Consider the following 24955-nt stretch of genomic DNA (forward strand, 5'->3'; position numbering starts at 1 on the left):
CAACCTAACACAAGAACAGAAAACCAAACACTGCATGTTCTCTCTCGTAAGTGGGAGGTGAACAGTGAGAACACATGGGCACAGGGAGGGGAACATCACACACTAGGGCCTGTTGGGGGGTGGGGGGCTAGGGGAGGGATAGCGTTAGGAGAAATACTTAATGTAGATGATGGGTTGATGGGTGGAGCAAACCACGATGGCATGTGTATACCTATGTAACAAACCTGCATGTTCTGCACATGTATCCCAGAAATTAAAGTATAAGAAAGACAGAAAAAAAAAAAAAAAGCAGCAGCAGAACAGATCATTTTCTTTTCTTTTTTTTTTTTAATTATTATTATACTTTAAGTTCTAGGGTACATGTGCATAACGTGCAGGTTTGTTACATATGTATACTTGTGCCATGTGGGTGTGCTGCACCCATCAACTCGTAAGCACCCATCAACTTGTCATTTACATCAGGTATAACTCCCAATGCAATCCCTCCCCCCTCCCCATGATAGGCCCCGGTGTATGATGTTCCCCTTCCCGAGTCCAAGTAAAACAAATCATTTTTTAAAAATCAAAATTTTTGTAAAAAAACAAAAAACAAAAAATAAAAATAAAAGTTTAGGATGTCAACTAATTCTTCACAACTTTCAATTAGAAATCTAGTGCAAAAGAATATTGCTTAAAAGTAGAGTGAAATGTTAACTACATTGGAAATAAAAATAGTTACAAATTAACAAATTTTTTAACACAATGGAGGATTTTCAGCTTACAGTTAGGTGGATTTAGAAATATCAAAACACATCTGCTAAGGAGATGATGTGGCATCTTTAGAAGTCTGCTTGCACACAGCTGGAAGCCTTCAGGGGTAAAAACAAACTACTTCTCTTGCTGGGATTCAGACATGTCCAAATATGTCTGGTGAACAGACAGAACTTTATTGTCAAATGTATTTAAAGGGCTAGACAATGGGGTAGGGAGGAGACTCAGAAGCCCCCAGGAAGGAATCATTCTGAGTGAAAAACACTAACAAAAAACCAAACACACATGTTAGTCCAGTAATTTCTATAGTTATTCATGACATGCTTGATGTGCATCCTTTCTGTATTAGGAACTGCTACAGGCACGGGGACACCACACCAAACAAACCAAGATAAAGCCCTTACAAGCACGAGGCTCACTTCCATGGAGGGAAGACAGAAAATAGACACACAGCACTGTCAGCATAGAGTACAGGGCAGGAATCAAGTAGAGTAAGCAACGGATACTGATGGTCTAAGCTGCTGTTTTAGGTAGAGTAGTTAGAAAAGGCCACTGGGATGAGACTCCATTTGAACAGAGACTTACAAAAAGAGACAAGGCCAAGGTGGGCGGATCACTTGAGGTCAAGAGTTCAAGACCAGTCTGGCAAACATAGTGAAACCCTGTCTCTACTTAAAACAAACAAACAAACAAACAAACAAACAAAAACTAGCTGGGCATGGTGGTGGGTGCCTGTAGTCCCAGCTGCTCAGGAGACTGAGGCAGGAGGGTAGCTTGAACCCAGGCGGTGGAGGCTGCAGTGAGCCAAGATCACACTACTTGCACTACAGCCTGGCAGCCTGGGTGACAGAGCAAGACCCTGTCTCAAAAAAAAAAAGAGAGAGAGAGACAATACAAAGTTGTGTGTGGTGATTTCTGACAGAGGGAACAGAAGATTGGAGGCTCTGAGACAGGAGGGATGGGCAGGTCTGAAGAGTAGATGGCTGTGCAGCGAGAGGGCCATTAGCAAGGGCCTGGTGGGAGAAGAGCCATCGGTGAGGTGGTGGGCTGTGAGGCAGATCCCCAAGGGGCTTCTGGGTCAGGCAAGGGTTCTGGGTTTACTCTGAGTGGGAGCAGAAGGTTCTGGAAGCTTTTGAGCAATAGCAACTCCAACTCCATCCTGGTCAGAACGGAGGGTTATTGTGATGATGGCCTTCTCTTTTCTCAAGGCACAGATATGAGCCTTCAGGGAGACATTTCTATTGGAAAAACTGAAATGAATGCTACACCTAGGACATTGGGGGCCATGAAATTTTCCTGTGAGATTTCATCAGGACTCTGCAACCCAGGGGAACTCCCTCTCCAAGAATTTCCTCACACCTTGCGCACATGTCGTCACACCTTGCGCACAGGGAGGGCAGCCCAGCAGGCGGAGGCCCCTGGCAGGCCCAGGGGTGCGGACACTTGGGGACTCCCTGTGGTGGCCTCTGCACTGCTGGCTGGGGCTGGAGGAGGCCAAGCCGGGTTGGAGGGCAGCAGAGGCTTTTCTCATCTTCGCTTTTCTCAGGTCCTCCCTTTCCTCCTCCCCACCTCACCTACCCTCTCCTCCTTTTCTTTACTTGTTCTCCACCAACCTGATTTTTCGTCTGTGCTTATTTTGTGGAGGATTATTTCTGCATGGCATAGGAAGGAGATGGTGAAAGCCCACTGCTATAAGGAGGATTCTTCAAACTAAAGTATCCGTAAGTGTCCATTTTAAGCAGCTAAATGAATACAGTCAATGGAATGACAAATTGCCAGATCATGTCTTATGGCCAGCTGACAAGAATTATACATGGCCAGCTGGAGCATATATAAACCAAGGAACAGGTGCAACTCCAAAAAAGCATTCAAGAAGAGTTCCAAAGACTATGACAAGGTAAGATGGTGCCAGAACCACTAGTTCAAGATTAGATAAAAAAGAATTACATCGTAGCTAGATATTTATTTGTTTAAATATACCACTTTATAATACTGTTTATTTTCAGAAAAAATTTTTTTTAAATTTAGTCAAATTATTTTAAGGAAAAGTACAGAATTTTTCTATTTTAATCTGGGTTCTGTAGTTTAGACTATAGGTTTCTCCCCTGAGATTCCACCTCTATCTAGTAACAGTGTTTTCTACCATTACGCCACTTGAGTGGAAGGACATTGTTGGTCCAATACTAATCCTGCAAACTGCAGCTTACAAGATTTTACAACATGGTCGTAATTCTTTCCCTGAAAAACCACTCATGGCATGGGGTTGGGGATTAGAATATTTAGGATGGACAGAAAGAATTAAGTGTACTCGCAAACACAAAATTTACTTCTCCTTGGTCCATATACAGACGTGGAGATACAGATTAAATTGCTACTTCTTGAGTCAGGTACATTAGGCCTAAGTCCCAATTCTGCCATTTGGCATTACATTGGTCAGGCTACTACTACCTTTACATATTTAAAATATAGGGATAATAATAATACCGACCTTATAGGGTCATTGGTAGGATGAAGTGAGATTTTGCCTGACCTACACTTAGCCAGGTTTCTGTATCAGAGTAGGCATGCTATAACTAGCTATATTAGGGTTGTTCCCACTGGTCTTTTACCTAGATGATTGCTTCTAAATTAAATACAAATAGATAACTGAACATTATTTATACAATTTTTGCTGTTTTTTATTTATATAAATTTATGGGGAACATAAGAAATTTTGTTACATGTATATAATGCACAGAAGTCAAGTCAAGGTATTGAGCATGGCCATCACCCAAGTACAATCGATTTTGGTTAAGTACAGTCCCCCTACTCCACTATCAAATATGGAATTAATTCCTTCTGTCTTACCATATGTTTGTACCCTTTAACCCAGTCCTCCTCTTCCTCCCTTTTCTCCCACACTTCCCAATCTCTGTTATTTATTTTTCCCCTCTTGACCTCCATGTGATCAAATATTTTAGTTCCCACATATAAGCGAGAACAGGTGATATTTATTTCTTTGTGCTTGGATTACTTCACTTAAGATAATTCTCTCCAGTTCCATCCATGTTGCCACAAATGACATGCTTTTCTTCTTTTTATGACTGAATAGAATTCCCTTGCATATATTTATGACATTTTCTTTATTCATTCATTTGTTGATAAAAACGGGTTGATTCTATATCTTTGCTATTGTGAATAGTACTGCAATAAACATTCCAAGTTTAGGTATATCTTTTATGTATTGATTTCTATTCCTTTGGATAGATAGGATGTGTACATGAAAGATCCAAAGAAATCTATAATTAACAAGCAAAGTAATTAGATACAAGATAGTATACACAAATCAAATGTATTTTGAAACAATAGCAACAATTAGAAAATCATTTTTTGAGACAGTATCTTACTCTGTCACCCAGGCTGGAGTGCAGTGGCACAAACTCACTGCAGCCTTGAACTCTTGGGCTCCAGCCTCCTCCTCCCACGTCAGCCTCCTCCCACCTCAGCCTCCTCCCACCTCAGCTTCCTCCCACCTCAGCCTCCCCAGTAATTAGGATTACAGGCAGGTACTACCATGCTTGGCTAATTTTTTTTTTTTGGTAGAGATGGAATCTTCCTATGTTGCCTAGGCTGGTCTTGAATTCCTGGCCTCAAGTGATCCTCCTGCCTCAGACTCCCACAGTGCTGGGATTACAGGAGTGAGCCACTGTACCTGGCCTGAAAATTAATTTTTAAATGACATCATTTACAATTGCATTAAAAATATCAAACACTTAGGAACTAGTGAATTGTGTGCAAGAAAACTATAAAAAAATGACATAAATTAAAGAAGAGTATCTCCAAATAAATAAAGAGATATTCCGTGTTCACGGGCTGAAAGTCTTTATACTGTAAAATATAAATTATTCCTCACATAATCTGTAGAATCTAAGCAATACCATTCAACATCCCAGCAGGTATTTTTATGGGAATTAACCAGTTGATTCTAAAATTTATATGGAAATGCAAAAAGCTAAAAAAGCAAATACAATTTCCAAGAATAACAAAGAATATTTATAATACTAGATATCAAGACAGTAATTCAAACAGTATGATATGGACATGAGAATAAATAAACAGACCAATGAAAGAGAATAGTTTTAGTGAGCATACCTCTTTGGAAAACCACTTAGCAGAATCGGTTAACACTGAACATATGCACACCCTACATCCCCACAAGTCCCCTCTCTTCTAGGTACAGAATAATGCACCCCCCCAACATAAATATCTAGCTACAATGTAATTAGTATGTCTCCATACTAAGCCCCAGAATCTATGCATATGTTACCGTACATGGCAAAAAAGAATTAAGGTTATATAGGTAGAATTCAGTTGACCTGATCATCTGACCTTAAAATAGAGAAATGATCTGGGATTATTCAAGTGGCTGCAAACCTAATGAGATGAGTTCATAAAAACGAAGGAAGAAGAACCTGTTAGAGGGCTTTGACCTACCGTTGCTGGTTTTGAAAATAGTGGAAGGGGCCTCAAGCCAAGGCATGCGGGTGGCTTCTAGAAGCTGGGAATGGCCCTAATCCAGCAGGAAAATGGGAACCTCAGTCCTACAACCACAAGGAAATAAATTCTGCCCACAGCCCAAATGGGCAGGAAATGATTCTCCCCTAGAACCTCCAGGAACAAACACAGCACTGCTGGTACCTTGATTTTAGACACTACTGGACTTCTGATCTGCAGAACTGTAAAAATATAAATTTGTGTTCTTTTGAGGAACAAAGTTTGTAGTAATTTGTTACAACAGCAATTGAAAATGAATACAGCAGCAGAATAAACAAAAATAATGACATATGTCACTGCAGTCCACCCCTTTGGTTCCTGAACAAGCATGCCTGTGTGCACATACACAAGCACATGCCTCTTCCCATACCGAGAATTCCAAAATGACTGCACCTATTATAATGCAATGGTCCTTCTTTCAACCATAAAAACCCTCCTCTTCTTCCAATGAGAGATGGCCTAGAGTCAGATCCACACAGGTCATTCTGCAAGTCGAGGATCTGAGGATGCCATCCACCCCTCTGGGAAGGTATAACTGCAGTTTCATGATCTTGCAACCTCTAGGCTCCAGACAAATTTAACTATTACCAAGGTACCTCATCTAATCAAGGAGAGAAAACAATTTGAGCCAAAAAATTAAAGAGAGTCTGATACAGTAACTGGTGGTCCAAACAACATGTTGTAGCCTCCTGGGCAATGAGGAAGGGAGACCCTTGGTCAGATGGACAATTTGGCTGATGCAGGTTCTGTCTGTGTGGAGGATGTGGTTTCTGCTCCCTTTTATTCTCTGTGGCCCTGCCAGAGAGGAGCCTCATGAAGGGCTGTGGCCCAGCATAGAGCAGCCATGAAAGCCCACACTCTGAGGGTGGGGGTGAGGAGCCTGAGGTGGCCCAGGGGACGGAACGGTCACAGGCTCCTGCATGCCAGGCCAGGGCACTGTGCTGCAACATTCTCTCCAACATTGTGTTGATGCCTATCAATTGATTCTGGCTGTAAACAAACATTTTCCTCTGAATCTTGCCGTTCTTCCTGCCCTGTCTCTAGGCCTTTAGTCCATGACTTCTGTCCCTGCCTCCTCTCTGACTCCAAGCAGTGAGAACAGAGAGCTGAGGTAGCACCAACAGCCCCAGGAACTCTGCTCAGCCCCCAAGCCATGGAGAAGTGAGAACTTGCACCAGGAGCAAACACAGCAAAAGGGGTTTGTGAGGGTGCAGGATTCTCTGCTCCCCCATCCTGATTTCCAGAATCCCAGTTTGATGGTTCCCTGCCCAATTTTGTCTTGGAGAAAAGAATTCAGATTTACAGTTCAAAAAGATGATGATGGGGCTGTAAGTGGCCCTGGTCCCTAGCCTCAGGAAGTGAGCACATCTTTACAATCTCAGTACACCTTTCCAGCTGGTGGCTGTCTGCTGTCATATTAGGACCGAAGCCACACTTGTCTGTCTTGCATTGCCTCACCGATGGCCTCAATAAAGAGCCAACACTCCCTAACACAGAGATGGCTCTCTACCCGGAATGCTAGACACCAAGCCATGACACCTTTGCTAAGTAATGAACACTGCATACTTTTAGATAAATTAAAGTTTTAGATAAGTCCAAGACTCGTGGATATACCCTAATCGAATCATAAAATAAAGCTCACATCCAGATTCATTTAAGCTCACATCCAGATTCATTGATCGTTACTAGATCGTACTTTACCATTACTAGGAATTTTCCTTGTTACAAAGTCCAAAGAAAAGGGCTCAGTTTGATATTCGTATTATCTTTCTTATCTATTTTCGAGATATCAGAAGAAAAAGGACTCCGGATGACACAAAAGAGATGGTCATCATTATGAAACGTCATTTGAAGTCAGCGGCTCTAATAACGAAGACATAACTGGAGGAAATACTGTAAAGGAGGCAGAGATCCCCGCACAGCACTCCTCAGTTTAGAGAGATGGAAACTGAGGCCTGATCACAGTCCTCTTGCCAGGCTGTAGCAAAACGGGACCTAGAAGCAAAGTTTTCCATCCCTGGACCCAGTTACTGTCCTTGGTCAAAGCTCAGACTGAAATCCTTGCCGAGATTCGATTATGAAGAGAGCAAAGAAGAAGGAGGAGGAGCTTGAAGAGAGAAAAGCCTGGAAAGGGCCGATGGGACCTCCGTGGGATCGCTGAGGCTTGCTTGCCTCCTTTGGAAGTCTCCAGCTGTGGCGGCGGAGGGGCTGCACCCAGGGACGCTGGAGAGGGGCGATGGGAGCTGAGGAGAGGTTCATCCCCAAACTCCACCCACTGCAGTTAAGAGCGAAGCGACTTGATCTTAGAAAACCTGGGTCCTCTCTATTTTGAGGTCTGGAGCAGCTGGAACAGTCTGGCTGCAAGACGCATGCAGGACGCAGATCTGCCCCACATCCACTTTTGTTCTTCACTATTCCAATTAACTTCATACAACTTAAAATAGGAATGTGTTGCCTACATGGCAATACTTGGATTTTGTGTTTGTTGTACTTTCTGAAGAATCTAGTTCCATGAATTTATTTTATTAATGTTTTTGTATGTCCTTCATTGTTTTCCATTTTATGAACACTAGGACGAATGAAAACAGAAGCATTTCTTGTTCCACATGCCGGTGCCAAGGTGAGCAGTTTCCAGTGCAAGTCAGGGGCCCTGGGAAGACTTCGACAAGCAGCTCTGGACAACCAGGAGGCTCCGCCCTGGAGAAGCCGCACCTCAGCTGTCACCTAGCGTGGCGAGACCAGGAGGCATTTCCATTATTTGTGTAACACCTCCCTCCCAAAAGCATCTGAAGCATTTAACACACGTGCACGCATCGGGCAGAATAAAGAGTAAATAAAGGCTCCTGGACGCAGACGTTCCCATCAGGGAGGCCTTCGTTTCCAGGGGTCAACGCGTGGGCGCTTCCTCCGTCCAAGCGCAGCGGGTATTTGCAAAACAACGGCAATGAACTCTCCCAAGAAGGGTCTAAAGAAGGGCGCAGGCCTCCCGCTGGAGGCGGTCCTGAGCGCCAGGGCTGGGCCGGCTCGAGGGCGGGTCCTCTCCACCCGGACCCCGCGGTCCCCTGTCTGCCCAGCGTCCCCGCTGCTCGCTCGGAGGGGCTCTGTGCTCCCAGAGGACGTGTCTCTCCCGACGCCTGCGGACTTCCCCGCCCGGGGACCGCGGGGTTCTGCACTGACGCGGCGGGAGAAAGGAGCGGGTTAGGGTTTGGGCTTTTTGTGGCTCGAGGGACACACGGAGGGAAGCGTCCGCGCGTGGGAACAAGGACTTCTCCCAACTCCTTCCAAGTGGACCGTCCACGGACGCACCGGCTTTCCGAATTCGCCCCGTGTTGTCCCTGCTGGCCACTTGCACCCTTCGCGCACACCTGGGGATGAGGAAACCACTACTTGTCTGATCAGAGTCCTCCAGGGGAACGCCGTCCAGTTTTGAGCCTCCGCCCACCCCTAGAGGAAAACCGAGATTTGTCCCACGGCTCCTAATACCTAAGTGAGAGGCAGACACCCGGCGACCCCGGCGAAGGCGCGTCTTAGGCTCACCGGACGCTCCCCGAACCCGTCCCTCTGGCTGCCGAGCCCCCAGCGCCTTCCCGTCTCGGAAACAGGCGCGCGCAGATCCCTCGGGGTGTCCCGGCCCGGCGGCCGCGGGGGACGGCAGGTCCCGCTGGTCGCTCCAGGAGGAGGCGGGGCGCTGGGACCCCAGAGCTGGGGACCCCGGGCTGGGAGCCGCGCGCACCGGGACCCGCTGGCCGCCTTCCGCGTGGGGGTGGCCGCACCTTCCCGGGCGCCCGGCAGCCGCTCCCCCGGCCCAAGCCCACGGCCACCGCGTCCCCTCTGTGCGGCCGGGAGGGGAGCAGCCGCCTGCAGACACCATGCTGTCCACCGGGGCCAAGTACGCCGGCAAGAGGAGGAGAAAGCCGGCGCGGAGGAGGTACGCGGGGCCGAGGGGGCGCGAGCGGCGCCTCTGGGGACCGAGCCTGGGATGGGGACCGCGTCGGGCAGTGGGGGCGGCCGGGCCCGGGGTGCAGAGAGGAAGGCGGGGGCAGCCCTGCGTCCTCCCGCGGTCCCCGAGCCGGGCCTGTCCCCCAGTCCGCGGCCCTTCCCTGAGGCTCTGGCGGCGAATTCTGAGGCCCCCGCGGCGCGCTGGCGCGGAGCTCCTGGGTAGCCTGGGGAGAAAGGATTTCGTTTTAAAGACACCCCCACCCCTGAACCTGCCGCTGGGGATTTTGAACCTTGACAGTAAGTTCAACACCTCGTTCGGGCACGAGTCGGCCGGGGTCGCTAGCTTTCTGGAAAGGGCGTGCTGGGGTCTCCCGCGTTCTGTGACCTGCGCCCTCCAAGACCCTGCGCCTCAAACCAGGGCTGGGTTTACAGGGTGTGCGCAGCAGCAGGGACGGAGGTCTCCGAGTCACGGAGGTGGAGGTGCGACGGAGAGGCCAAGCGGGCAGCCCCCACCGCATGCACAGGGACGGGGATGCGAGGCCCTGCGGGGTGGAGGACCCCGGCGGGTCAGGGTCCCCTCCGGGTCCCCAGGTCAGGCCCGAGCGAGCTGCGTGGAGATGGGGAAGGCAGCCCCGCCGAGTTCGCTGCGGCCCCAGGCTTGGGCAGACGCCCTTAAAGGAATAGTAAATGGGAAATCCGGTGTAAGACACAAATCCCTGAGTCTTCGTCCAGTGCCCAGAGGTTGGGTTGGGGCCTGGGAGAGGTTGTGCGAAACTTAGCCGCGATGGCTGCGGAGACCCCGCTGGCCTCAGAGCTCGGGTCCTGGAACCTTCCCGAGGGACGTGGCGACCCCGGGGACGGCCCGGCTGCCCCGCGCGAGCTTCCAAATGCAGAAAGCTGGTCCGCGTCCGAAAAACTTGCGAAAGATCTCAAGATATCAATTCTCATTCCGTGTAATTTAAAAATACACAAAATGCCAGGAGAGGAGCCCGATAAGAAAGTGCAGATATGAAATGTCACACAAGTGTTATATGAAATGTCCAGAAGAACGGACATCCAGGGAGTATGAAAGCAGATGGGGGTGGGGGGAGGATATCGGGGAGAGGGGAAGTGGCTGCTAAGGGGAGACGGGTTTCCTAAGCGTGTTCTGGAACTCGCTATAGGTGATGGTTACACAGCATTGTGATTGCATCTACTGCCTTTAAATGGTGAAATTTGTCTGTGTATTTTACCACAATAAACAAAAGCTCATGAAACTTTTCAGTAGGGGCACAGATATCTCAGAACCATACTCCTCAGGAGAAGTTTATTTTCCAGGGCAGTAGAACCAGTAATCATTGGATAACTGAAAAAGATGTTCAAAATGGGAAATTTTTAAGAGTGTTACAAATACCTTAAATATTTTATTTTAACTGAAAATATCAATGGCTATCAATTTGCTAATCCTCTGATGCTGGTTGGGGTCCTCTTCTTCTTTTGTGTGTGTGTGTGTGTGTGTGTGTGTGTGCGTGTGCATAAATCGCACCCACAAGGTACTGTCTTCAGTTTAAAGACACTTGCATCTCAATAGGATCCTGACGTGTAGACTAATTCACCAGCAACTTTTTTTTTCTGCAGCCACACTGCGAGTCTTTCCAAAGCATCCAGCATAGTTCACTAAGAAACAACACTTTCTCTTTGCTCTCATTTCATTAGCAATCATAACAGAAAGAGTTGAAATTAGAAGGCGTGGGGACATTTAGCAGTGATTTGGGGTCAGTACACAGCTTACCTGATGGAAACAGAGTTCCAGGCGTCTGGGGAGTCCAACCATGGTGAACTGTGGACGTCTTAGGTTTGCAACCAGTTGATGGGGGACTGAGCTAAGCGGTTGGTTAACAGTGATCTAGTGTAAAAACTGGCCTCATTTGCAAACACTGTGCTGTCTTGTTTCCTGAGTTGCTCCAAGTGCATTGCTTTAGGGATTTCTGTGACTCACTGGGTGGTGGGGTGGCCGCATGGCCTTCTGGCTTGGACCTGGGTCTTAGCTTCCCAGCTAGGCCTCTTCCCCCCCACTCCCCATGGCCGTGTGGAAGAGACTCTGGTCCTGCTGGCAAGGCTGGGCAGGCCACGTGGGACAGCGTCGCGGATGCTAAAGTCAGGGCTCCAGGGGCTCCTCGGGCTCAGGATGGGGTGGGGAAATGGGGAGAGCGATTCAAAGCCCCTCCCAACTTGGCAGTGCATCCTCCTCTGAAGCTGGTGGCAGCTGATTGGGAGCCCACGTGGCACCTGCCAAGCTGCCTTCCCTCCTGGTATGGCTCCCTCCTGACCTGCTGTAAACACCACAGTGTAGAAGCTTGCACCAGCTTTGTGGTGGTTTGCCAACAATTTTCACCCTTGTGTTGGGTCACTGCATAACGTTGAAATGTGGATGCCATTGTGCATTTGAAAGGTTTAGGGCACTGGAAGATGTAACCCACTTCTAAGGACTTTGGGTAGAATCATTTGTAAAATCTGCATAAAATGCTTTGCAACAGAGCCTGGGCGAGGTTTGTAAGGCAGACATTGGGCTTCTAGCACCTGCACACGTCACTGTCTTTTCAAATGCTTTCTTGAAGACCTTCTGTCGCTCGTTATCAACCTGGAGATGTAGCTGAGGTGTGGCGACCTCCTCCGTCCACCGCTGAAATCAGGCTGTGCATGTGGTTGAAAATTAGCCTAATTCTAAAGCCACAAATCTCTGCAAAGTTATACTTAGAATTCAAGTCTTGCCAAGCTTTCTTAAAAGAATTCGCTGCTCCGCTCAGTTGAAGAGCCCAGGGCTGGGGTAAGCTCCATCCAGCCTCAAGCTCTGGTTCCTGCCTTGGCTTTGAGCTGCTGTGTCACATGGAAGGACACTGCCTTCTATCAAACTCTCTCTACATGAAGTGCCCTCATTATTTTTTTCCTTAAGGCGGAAAAAGTATTTCATGACTCTTTTCTTATTTGTTTTCTTGTTAAATATTATTTCTTTTGTAACAGAAGCATCTTTGCAGCAGTTCCCCTTTGAGTGGGATTAAAACAACTTTTTTTTTTTCATAGCAGGTGATTCATTCTTGGAAAATATTTTCCCATCAGACCCTCAGAATCTGTACATGTATTGATGGGAGTTGGACTTGGTCATCAGAACAACCATGAGGTCTTCTTCCACAGAAGAAGTGTGAGGCTTGTGCTAGGAGAAGACTGTCCTCCCCTGGGTGAGATTCTGAACCAGGAGAGATCAGGGGCTGGAGTGCAGACCTGCAGACTTGGCTGCCTATTCTCACAGGTTTGATCTTCCTTTGCAAGGTAAAGTCAAGTCCAGAGCAGGTTTAGTGTGTGAGTTGGTTGGGGAGTCAGAGAGGCTGTGAGGTCTCTCAGCATCCACTAAGCTTTCCAGCTTGGCAGGTTTCTTTACTCATACCACATAGAGAACAAGTTGTAGCTAGCGTGACCTTGGGGGATGTTTCTTTCTTAACATGGAAGCTGGCACTTAGCCCTGCAACCCTCTGGTGCAAAAGACACTCATATCTGTCTAGGAACAGAGGACCTCAGTGAAGGTGCAAGGATGTCATGCAAAACATGTGCCTCTGCCATCAAAACACCTCCAACCCCATTCTCCCCAGGGTCAAATCTGCACAAGGTTTCGGCAGCAGAGCAACTGGCCCAGGCAATGGACCAGGATGGGCGGAACATATCAAGGCCCATTTCCCAGGCTCCCTTGCAGCTGAGGGTAGACATGTGACCTCATTCTGGCCAATGGGACCCAAGTGGAAGTCTTCTGGGAGTTCTGGGAAGGCTTCTGCTCTCCTGATCCAAGGCAATGGGCATGGCCAACTTCTGCCTGGGATGCAGAAGCAATACCATAGCTCCAGCCACATAGTGGCCATAAGGCAGGAAGATAAGAGTCAACATGTTAAGAATGTCAGAGCATAAGGAAAGGGGAGGAGTCAGAAACTTCACTTACTCACTCATTTCACAGATTCGTTCTGAACATTGACTCTGCCAGACCCTGTCCTAGGCATGAGGAATCCAGCAAAGAACAAAACCTTCCCTTCTGTAGCCTACATCCTAAACATAATAAATACACATCAGGATGTGATACAAGCCATCTAGGGGAGAGTGTGAATGCAAATTCCCTGAGGTGGGCTTCGCTTGGGGCAAAACTGGAGCTGAGTGGTAGAAACAGCAGAGAGATGAAGGCTCAGGAAAAGTATCGCCGAAGGTTCTGGCAGGGGAATGGTGTGTTGGATGGTTCTGGTTGCTTTAGGGAGAGAGATAGGTGGAGGGTAGAAGTCAAGAGGACAGTGGGGGACTACCTGGGACTCCAGACAGAGGCCCTGGTGGCCTTTTTGACAGGGAATCATGGAGGGTGAGAAGTGGCTGGAATCTGCACGTAGGTTGAAGAAAATGCAGATAGGATTTGGTGAGTAATTATATATGGGTATAAGACAGAGGGGAGTCTGAATGGCAGTCAGGGTTTGGCCTGGGCAAATTCACTGAGGTGACATCTACCCTCTTTCATCTCAACTCAAGCTTAGTCCATCCGAACTAGCCTGTCCTACCTGTCACCATCCTCCCGTGGAGAAACCTGGAGTTGTCCTTCCCCCTCTGGAAAACCATTCCAAATGCTGCTAATTCCACCCCAGGATATCCAGTCTGCCCGTTTCTGTGCCCAGGGCTACCGTCATCCCCTGTGGCCCTTATAGCAGCTCCTGGGAAGTTCTGCATCTCCTGCTCTCACCTCTTCTGGTTTGATCATACTGTAGCAGATTGGGTCTTTTTTCTTTCATTGTGTTAAATCACGTGATATAAAGTTTACCTTTTTAACCATCTTACAATGTACAAGTACATCAGTACATTCACAATGTGCAACCATCCCTACTATCTAGTTCCAGAACATTTTAACCACCCCCAAATTTTTGGAAATCCCATACCCATTAGCAGTCTCCTCCCATTCCCAAAGGATCTTGTAAAAGATGAAAGCAGTGCCTCCCATCAGCAGTTCCTCATTCCACCTAGAAAAGAAATGGAAGCTTCTCCGGGTCCCTGGGCCCTCCCTTCATTTCTTCCCTTTCCTCAGCCCCCTCAGGAGGTTAGTTGGAGCACTTTCTTGATGCAAGGCCTCTCTTTCCCTCTGGCCAGAACCCTTGAGGCCCCGCTCAGCTGCAGAGCTCTGCTCCAGAGGGCTTCAAGGTCCACACCTTCCTTCCTGCCGCCTGCCTCCTCCATGACTCTGTTGCTTTCCCACATCCACTCTGCCTGGCCTCTAGCAGGCACTCAACAGGCAGTGACATATTTCTATGTTCACATGGGACAAGGTTGGGAGAGTGTGCACCAAAAGATCAACAGCCACCACTTCCAGTGATTGTGTTTGAATTTTAAATTTTTCTTACAATGATCAGGCGATAGATACTCTTTAAAAAGAAAGATAAACAGAAAAATGGAGGTGATATGAAAATACATACACAAACACCATCAACAAAATCGAGATGCAAACAAAATTTGTAACATGTATAAGATTAATATGCTTAGTAGAAAATTAGCTCATACAAAATGATGAAAGAACTATGAAAAATAGGCAAAAGCATTAACAGTCAATTTACAAACCAATGGCCAATGAGCATATGAAAGGCATTATTAGTAATTAAATAAATAAAACAGACAAATATGAGATACATTTTTTACATTAATAACAGAAGCCACCGTGCACAACCAGTAGGAAGGCACCTTGTACTGTGGAAAACTATTTAGCAGTGCCTACTAAAGTTGACCCTGCAAATTCGCTTTCCATTTGGAGAGAACAGAAATGTGTACATATGTACGAAAATGTCATGATGGAGGCCACCAGACTTCTTTCAACAGTAGAATGGACACATCAAGCAACATCTGTTTCCACAGTAGAATACTACTCAGCAACAAACATGAACTAGGCTACACATAAAACGTGAGTGACTTTCTCGGACATAACGTTGGGTGACAGGAACCAGACACCAGCAAGCACAAGCTGTGCAGCTTCCTTTCCACAGGGCTCACAAGTGGCAAGATTAATCTACGGTATTAGAAACCAGGATGGCAGTGACCTTTGAGGAGGAGACTGTCTAGGATCCTGGTGACATGAATGTGTTAATGTGAACATTTATATTTTGTGCATTTTAAAATGACTTTTTATATTGATAGCACCTAATTTTCTAGATTAGGAAGAAGCTAGCATTTTCAAATTGCTAATGAGAGCATAACTTACTGCAGCCTTTATGGAAAAAATTAGTCAATAATTATCAAATGCCTTAAAAATGTCTTTTTGCTTTCACTCAGCATATCCACTTCTAAGAATGTATCCTCAGAGGATTACCTAAGGATGTGCAGTCATATTTACTTACGAGGACATTGTGGCAGCTTAGCTATAATAAAAAAACATGTGAACAGTGATCTAAATAGTAGCAAAGCATCTGGGATTCAGACTGAGAAGCCTGCAAGGGCTACTGGACACATGGATGGGTGAAGAAGTGAGAAGAGAGAAGAATATAATATTTCTCTTTAAACATGTGTGGACCAAGTAAAGCAACCCAGGTGTTTAAAATATCTTCTCATGGTTGGTGGCTTGTCTTTTCACTCTCTTCATGGTATTTTTGATTAGCAGAAGTTCTTAATTTCAAATCATTTAAATGTATCAATCTGTTCCTTCATGGTTGGAACTTTCTTGTCTTGCTTACAAGTCCTTCCCTTCTATGATGTCATAAAAAGCCTCCTCTACTATCTTCCAAATGTTTCATAGTTTGGCTGTTTACATTTTAAGCCCATGGTCCACCTTAAGTAATTTTTTGATGTGGTGTGATGAGAATCCCATTTCAATTTTTTTTCCAATATGAAAAGCCAATTGTGCCAACACAGTCATCAATAAGTCCAGCCTTTGACTGGGCTTGTCAGTTCCCACCCTGTCGTAAATCCGGCTCTCTGTGTGCATGGCTGTGTTCCTGGGTCCTGGATCCCAGTCCAGACCAAGTTCACCACTTTGCAATAAGTTTTAATGGCCCCAACACGTTTCTTCATCTTCAGGAAGGCCTGACTCTTTTGTGATCTCTGCACATCCATATTAACTTTAGAACAATCATGAGATAGAATCAGCTTATTAAGTTCCCTCAGAAAAAAAGAAAAATAAACAAAAACAAAGCCTCTAGAGATGCTGAGTGAAACTGAATTAAATCTGCGAATGTCTTTGGGGAAAATCAACATCTTTGCCCTGTTGAAGCATCACCTGTCTCTACACATAGTCAGGTCTTTTAAAGTGGCTTCCTTTATATTGTCTAAATTTCTTTCTCTAGGCCTTGCATACCTTACAATATATTTATTTCTAAACATTTTAAATTTTATGAAATTGTAAAGGATGTATTTTTAAAAATTCCTTTTCCAGTTCATTGTTGCTGGTATATAAGAATGTAATGGTTTTCTGAATCTTGATTCTTATCTACCAACTTTATTAAACCCTATTATTAATTCTAACAATATATCTTTGCATAAATTTGCTAAGCCTGCAATAATAAAGCACCACAGACCAGGTGGCTTAAACAGCAGAAATTTGTTTCTCACAGTTCTGGGTGCTGGAAGTCCAAGGTTAGGGTGTCAGCAGGGTTGGTTTCTTCCAACGCCTCTCTCCTTGGCTTACAGATAGCTGTCTTCTTCCTGTGAGCTCCAGGGGTCTTCCCTCTGTGTGTGCATGTGTCTCGTGTCTCTCCCTGTGTATCCAAATCTTCTCTTCTTATAAAGACACCATTTACATTGGAGTAGGGCCCACTCCAAGGCCTCATTTTAAATTAACCACCTCTTTAATGCGTCTCCAAATATAGTCACATTATGAGGTACTTCAGGGTTTTAACAAATGAATTTTGCAAAATGCAGCCCATAGTAACCTACAAATCTTCTGTTTAGAGCAGTGGTTCTTAACGTGTGGATCCAGAACAGCAGAACTAGGTAACCTGGGAGCTCATTAGACATGTAGACAGTCCTGCCTCACCCCAGATCTCCTGAACTGTGTGGGCAGGGCCACAAGCCCTACAGGGGGTGACTGACAGGCTGAAAGTTTGTGAGCCTCCCAGGTACACTCTTACAATCTTCTATTAATGGCCTTTATATCCTAATTTGTTTGTGCTGCTTTAACAAAATATCACAGACTGGGTAACTTATAAGGAACAGAAAGTCCAAGATCAAGGCGCGGCCACTTGGTGTCTGGCAAGGGCCTTCTTCCTGCATCTTCACATTCAGGAAGAGGAGAAGAGGGCAAACCCATTCCCTCAAGACCTTTCACAAGGGCTCTCATCCCATCTATAACTTCACTGCCTTCTAAAGGCCCCACCTCTTAATACTATCACAGACTCATGCTCAGTTTCAACACATGAATTCTGGGTGACATTCAGACCGTAGCACTTATTTTTCTTCCCTTAACGGACTGGCTAGGTCCTTCAGTCTAATGTTGAAACAAGCGGTAATGGTGGGCATTCTTGTGCTCTTGGTTTCAAAGAGTACGTTTCCAGTGGTTTACTATCAACTGTGCTTTTTGCGGTGAGTTTCTGTTTTTTGTTTTTTTGGTTTTTGCAAGTGACCTTTGCAGGTTAGGGGATTTCCTTCTATTCCAAGTTGCTAAGACTTTTGAAAAAACAATCATTAAAGAACGCCAAATTTTATCAAATGCTTTTCTTCATCTACTGAGATTATCACATTTTTTCCTTTAGTCTTTTAATATAGTGAGTTACATTAGTGATTTTCTAATGTTAAACTAAAATTGAATCTTGAGATAAGCTCTACCTGATCACAATGTACTATGCAGTCCCTTTATCGGTGCGTTTGGTTTATTTTTAAATTTATGATTCAGCATCTTTGTTTGTGAGTGAGACTAGCCTGTACTTTTTATTTACAGAACTATCCTTACTAGATTGGAGTTTGAGGTTATGCTGGCCCCATAATAATGATTTGGAGCTGGGTGTGGTGGCTGCCACATGTAATCCTAGCACTTTGGGAGGCTGAGGTGAGAGGATGGCTTGAGCAAGGAGTTTAAGACAAGCCTGGGCAACATAGCAAGACCTACAGAAAACATAGCAAGTCTCTACAAAACAATTGTAAAAATTATCCAGGGGTGGTGATGCACACCTGTAGTCCCAGCTACTCAGAGGCTGAGACAAGAACTTGCTTGAGACCAAGAGTTCGAGGCTGCAGTGAGCTGTGATCACACCACTGCACTCCAGCCTGGGTGACAGAGCAAGACCTTTTCTCAAGAAAAAAAAAAAAAAAAACAGAAAAAAATGATTTAGAGATCTTTTGCTTTTTCTCTTCTTCTTCATGTAAAGCTTGGAAATCTGTATTCCTTGCATAGTCAACAGAAGTCATCTTTAAAACCTCTGAGCTGCTGGTCCCAGTACTTTGGGAGGCTGAGACTGGTGGATCATTTGAGGTGAGGAGTTTGAGACCAGCCTGGCCAGCATAGTGAAACCCCGTCTTTACCAAAAATACAAAAATTAGCTGGGCGTGGTGATTGGTGCCTGTAATTCCAGCTACTCAGGAAGCTGAGACAGGAGAATTGCTTGAGATCCCATCACTGCACTCCAGCCTAGGCGACAGACCAGACCGAGACTCCATCTCAAAAAAAAAAAAAAAAAAAAAAAAAATCTGAGCCAAGGGTATTCTTTGTGGAAAGAATTTTTTAATTTTTTTCTTGTTTATCATTTTTCAGATATAATTTACATAGAGAGAAATGGTCAGATCTTAAGTAAACCATTCGGTCAATTTAATGAAAAGATACCAAGAGGTAGAACATTTCTATCACCCCAGAAAGTTGTTTCCTGCCCTGCCACCATTGCCTGTGGTCTGATTTCTAGCACTATAGGTTAGTTTTGCCTAATCTAGAATTTACCTTAAGTGGAATCGTACAGTGTGTACTTTTTGTGTCTGGCTTCTTTCACGATTAAGAGACATCCATGTTGTTGCATGTTTCAGTAGTTTGGTTCTTTTCATGGCCAAATAATAGTATGTTTTATGAATATACCAGGGTTTCTTTCCCTTAGCTGTTCTTCTGTAGGCAAATATTGGGGTTGATTCCAGGCTTTGGTTATTGTGAATAAAAGACTATACTTCTGTATAAGGCTTTTTGTACACATATGTTTTCGTTTCATTCCAATAAGTACACTAGTCTCTCCTTATTTAAGATTTCACTTTCCACAGTTTCAGTTACCCTCCATCAACCACAGTCCAAAAATATGAAATGAAAAATCAATTCATAAGTTTTACATTGTGCACCATTCTGAGTAGCATGATGAAATTTCGTGCTGTCCTGCTGTGTCCTACCCAGGATGTGACTCGTCTCTTTATCCGGCATCTCCACGCTGTATACACTACCTGCCCTATACAATGCAACTATATAGGAAAAAACATAGTGCATATAGAGTTTGTTACTATCCAAAGTTCAGACATCTACTGAGGGTCTTGGAACATATGAGGAGGGACTACTGTACCTAGGAGTGGAATAGCTGATCAAGGTTAACATTTTTAAAACCTGTGAAATAGTTTTCCAGTGGATGAGAGTTCCAGTCACTCCAGATCCCCTCCAACATTTGTGGTGTCCATCTTTTTCACTTTATCCATTCTAATATGTGTGTACAGGTATCTTATTTTAATTCACATTTCTCTAATGAATTATGATGTTGACTATGATATCATGTGCTTTTTGGCCATTAGTATATCTTCTTTAGCAAAGTGTCTGTTCAAATTATTTGCTCATTTATAATTGGTTTGTAAAAGTATTTTATATAGTCTGGATACAATTCCTCTGTCAAATATAGATAGGTAGGTAGGTAGATAGATAGAGAGAGAGAGAGAGAGCGAGAGAGAGAGAGAGAGAAACAGCAGATATTTTCTCCCAGACCATGGCTTGTGTTTTCAGTCTTTTAATTTGTTTGAAGTCCAGCTTACCAATTTTTTTTCTGTTATACTTGGTGCTTTTGTGACATAAGAAATCTTGCCATGTTCCAAGTATGTGAAATTTTCTCTGTTAATACCTATAGGATTTAGTTATTTCTCTTCTTTAATTTCTATTGGTAATTTGCACTTTCTCTTTTGGGGGGACAGGACTGATTATTCCAGCTAAATGATTATTGATTTTATTGATATTTTCAAACCTTAGTTTGGCTGATTTATTTTATGTTTGCCCATTATATTTTATTGCTCTGCTTTTGTTTTTATTATTTACTTCCTTCCTTGTAATTTGGGCTTAGTCAAATTTGGAAATTTTTCAGCCATTACTTTGTGGAAAATTTTTTGCCCCTTCGCCTTTCTGCAACTTAAATTACGTGTATATTAGACAGCTTAATATAGTTCAAAGGTCGTTGAGGCTCTATTTACCTTTTATAAGCCTTTTCTGTTCCTGTGCTTCAGTTTGGATAATTTCCATGCTAGTCTTCAAGTTGACTAATCTTTCCTTCTGTAGAGTCTAGTCTGTTGTTAAGCTCATTTCACAAACTTTTATTTTCAGATATTGTGTTTTTTATCTCCATAGTTCAATTTGATTAATAACTTTCTTTTCTCTCCTCACTATGTTCATGTGTTGCTTTAAATTCTTCAGCATAGTTGTAAAAAGTGCTTTGAAGTGTTTGTCTATTGCATCACCTCTGTCATTTCTGAGTTTGATTTGATTGATTTTTTTTCATTACAAGTCACATTTTCTGGCTTCTTGTCATGTCTAGTGCTTTTGGGTTGGATGATGAACATTGGCAATGTTACACTGTCTGGATTTTGTTACCTTCTTTGAAAGAGCATTGGACATTTTCTCTCTCTCACACACACACACACACACACAGGTCTCCAGGAAAGTAGGAGGATGCCTCTTTCTTGTCACAAGAATGTTGGATGTCTCCTCATACCCTTCTGGGTAGGACCTAAGATAGCTCTGCAGGGCTGTCTCACCAACAAGGTCTGTCCCTGTGATCTACTGTCAGAAGAGCCTATCCCTCTGCTAGGACGAAGTCAGATCCCAGGGCTCTGTGACTCTCCAGCTCCTTTTGCGGGGAGCAGTAGTAGAGATGGAATAAAAGTACAGCTCTTTTCCAAGGAAATTTCTTCACAAAATCCTTTCCCACCCCTTTTTCTATCCTCCTGAGTATGGGGTCTAGAGTTGCCAAATTGGTTCTTGAAATTCCTTTTGTTACACTCATACCCAGGAGTTTTGTCAGCTCAGTTGGAGACCCCTATTTTAACATCCTGTTACCAAAGGTGTACAGGCATTGAGGTACTGTGTCCTGAGCCAGGCTGGCTGTTTCTTGCGTAGCAGCCCTGAGAGACGGAGGCTGTCAGTGTGTTTTATAAATGAGGCAGAAACAACTTCATTCATTATTTTTGCTTACTATCTATCTATCTAGATAAAGTTGAGTACAGCATCTGTATTTTTTATGTTTGGCTTCTTTTTTCTTTTCTTTTCTTTTCTGTTTTTTTTTTTGTTGTTGTTGTTGTTGTTTTTTTTTTTTTTTTTTTTTTTTGAGGTGGAGTCTTGCTCTGTCACCCAGGCTTAAGTGCAGTGGCGAGATCTCAGCTCCCTGCAACCTCCGCCTCCCAGGCTCAGACGATTCTCCTCCCTCAGCCTCCGGAGTAGCTGGGGTTACAGGCATGTGCCACCACACCCAGCTAATTTTTGTATCTTTAGTAGAGACAGGAGTTCAGCATGTTGGTCAGGCTGGTGTTGAATTCCTGACCTCAGGTGATCACCCGCCTCCCAAAGTGCTGGGATTACAAGCGTGAGCCACCACACCCAACCTGGAACTCCCACCTCCCAAAGTGCTGGGGTTTCAGGCGTGAACCACCACACCCGACCTGGAACTCCCACCTCCCAAAGTGCTGGGATCACAGGCGTGAACCACCACACCCGACCTGGAACTCCCACCTCCCAAAGTGCTGGGATCACAGGCGTGAACCACCACACCCGACCTGGAACTCCCACCTCCCAAAGTGCTGGGATCACAGGCGTGAACCACCACACCCGACCTGGAACTCCCACCTCCCAAAGTGCTGGGATCACAGGCGTGAACCACCACACCCGACCTGGCCTTCTAAAAAATTATATTTTGCTGCTTATCATGTTTTAAACTTCCTTCTGTCCTCTAGGGAGTGCTACTGTGTTTTGCTTTGGAGGTGAGGTAGTAGAAATAGCTTCGGTCGTGCTACTTGGGTGAACTAACTGCTCATGAATGTCGCTGAAATCATGGCTGGTGGACCCGGTCCTGTGGGCCAGTGCTGGGCTTTGAGGGATGAGGGTCGGGGCACTGGGAACACAGAGCCTCCAGATATTCTTTCAAAGCTACACATGAAAACTTTGGTTTCATCTGTGGGAAATGTGGAAACTTTTGAATGTGAAACCCAGAGGAGAAGCCTGTAAGAATAAAGATGGATGAGTGGTGACTACAGCCTCCCAGGAATCATTCTTCCCTGCATGTTGATGATGGAAGATTGTAGAGACGGATGGACACGCAGAGAATTTATATGTGCGTACATATGTATATATGGAAAGAGATAATGTCCCTGTGTCCATGAGCATGTGTGTGTGTTTTATACACAGAGAAGAAAAGAGAAAGCACACACATAGGTACATGTTAAGTATCTCTCTGTGTGTGCGTGTGCATATGCTCAATTCCTAACAAATTATACTTTCCTAAATGGAGTTTCAGTTTGGTCAGTGTTAATTGTGATACAGAGATTTTCTCATTTAAAAATTACATGTGGATGCAAATGCACTGGGCCAGGGGCAAATGGGAGGGAAAGTGGGCCGGCCCTGATACTTTGAGGGCTGCCAGGTCTAACCCTCGTGCTTGGGTGTGAAGGAGCCTTCTAGGTGCCCAGGGCCCAGTGGGGCTCCGGCCAACAGATGAGGAAAGGGGTGAGGGCAGAGGAGTGGTGGGGCATCGTGGATGAGCAGAACCTGAGACTACAGGATGAGGGATTCTGCCTCTGAACACCAGGGATTTGGGCTGCACAGTGCGGGGCATGGTGTTGGAACCCCTGGGGTGATGCAGGAGTGAAATGGCAGTGGAAAGTGGGGCCATGATCATTCTTCTCTCTCCCCCAAGTCCTAAGCCACTGCCTCCAGAGGGAGCCAAGACCAACCCTTCCAAAAGGCACCGGGACCGACTGAATGAAGAGCTGAGCCGACTCACCAACCTGTTACCCTTCCCCGAGGACGTGCGTGCACGGCTGGACAAGCTGTCCGTCCTCAGGCTGATCGTGGGCTACCTGAAGGTGAAGGACTACTTTGCAGGCAAGTGGTGGCTGCTGTTACAAAGCGAGGGTGAGAGGCCCCCTGGCACCTGCTGGGACCCTGGTGGAGGCTGTGGCCACAAGAGGAAAAAGGGTAACTTGGGTTGACCCTTTGTCCTGGTGAAAGCTGCACCATTGCCTTCAGACCTCAGGCAGAGGCGAGAGGCACCTGCTCGACACAGGTGCATTAGGTGAGCCAGGTGCTCACCTGGGAGTGTGCCTGTCCGAGGTGCAAACCCTGGCTCCTTGCTGTCCCAGGCTGCTCGTGGAAAGAGATGGCACCAGTCCCCTTGCCTGGCTCTGTTATTCTCCAGGGAGAGTCCTTAACGCGACCACAGTGCTCCTGCCTCCCTTTGCTTTGTCATTTCTTGTGAGGATCCAAGTGTTCCTCTACCTTATAGAACTTTGGTTCAGAACAAAGGTCCTCTTTCTCTGAATATAACATAGGATCTAGGATATTATTTCTTCTTGTTTTCTTGAAAACTTTTCCTCCTAAAATTCTCTATTACACAGAGGGCACAATCTATTCTTCCTTGTCCTGCTTGCTCATTAACTGTGTTGCTACTTAAAGACAGATGTTCTAACCCATTCCCGCAAGTGGAACTTGTATTCAGTGACGCTGAACGAACACGGGTGAGTCTGTGGCCTCCTGTCTTCCCTGCAGCGTCACCTCTCATGAGGGAGAATGTGTCCCCTTTGTAGCTCAGAGACATGTCCTGGGAGGATGGACAAGGGAGGCAGACTCTGGGCTTGAACAAAAGGTTAAAAAATGGTCACAATCCTCTCATGAAATTTATTTTATTTTCAAAAAGCTTTTTTAGAATTGCTGGAAATTTGGGAGAAAATCTGGGGGAAATTTAAATTTATATCTAAGTTGATTGATAATGAGACCATCAACTTAGAAAAGTTATCTCCCAAGTAAGCATCATCTCTGAAGCTTTTTATAAACTCCTCCCCAGCTCTACTCCAATAAGAACAAATGTGGATTCATCATTTTCATCAAATTTGATAAAGTTTTGGCCATCATTTCTTCAAATACTTTCTCTGAGTCTTCTTTCTCTCCTCTCTGTGTAGAACTCAAATTACATGTATTTTAGACTCTGCTTGATGCTGTGCCACAGGCCGTTGGTTCTTTGCTCAGTTTTCTCATTGCTGCTTCATTTTGGATAATTTCCACTGACCAGTCTCTAAGCTTATCAGTCCTTTTCTCTGCGAGTGTTCATTTTGCTGTTAAGCCTATTAAATGTATTTTTTATTTCCGGTATTATATTTTGCAGATCAAACATTTCTCTTTGGTTCTTTTTATAGCTCCATTTCTCTGCTGAGCTTTCATTTATATGATCATTTTCACTTTAAGTATTAGAGTCAAGAATTTTGCTATTCAGTATGGTAGCTATTAGCCATATATAGTTATTTAAATTTAAACTTATATCAATTAAAATTAAGTAAAATT

At 45.0% G+C, this 24955-nt stretch overlaps 2 protein-coding genes across 2 annotated transcripts in view; both read left to right on the plus strand.

Annotated features, from left to right (window-relative positions):
* The first annotated feature begins 8227 nt into the window (after positions 1-8227).
* Positions 8228-24955, plus strand: part of LOC126950951 (protein trachealess-like) — a 41635-nt gene continuing 24907 nt past the window's right edge. Inside the window, exons 1-3 of the mRNA XM_050784863.1 lie at positions 8228-8480; positions 8857-9211; positions 23316-23503. Coding sequence (XP_050640820.1) covers positions 8228-8480; positions 8857-9211; positions 23316-23503 — 796 coding nt within the window. The remainder of the gene's footprint in view (positions 8481-8856; positions 9212-23315; positions 23504-24955) is intronic.
* Positions 21363-24955, plus strand: part of S100B (S100 calcium binding protein B) — a 153482-nt gene continuing 149889 nt past the window's right edge. Inside the window, exon 1 of the mRNA XM_050784363.1 lies at positions 21363-21366. The gene's annotated coding sequence lies outside the window, so the exon portion shown is untranslated. The remainder of the gene's footprint in view (positions 21367-24955) is intronic.

The sequence above is a fragment of the Macaca thibetana genome, chromosome 3, assembly GCF_024542745.1.
Source record: "Macaca thibetana thibetana isolate TM-01 chromosome 3, ASM2454274v1, whole genome shotgun sequence".
NCBI lineage: Eukaryota > Metazoa > Chordata > Mammalia > Primates > Cercopithecidae > Macaca > Macaca thibetana.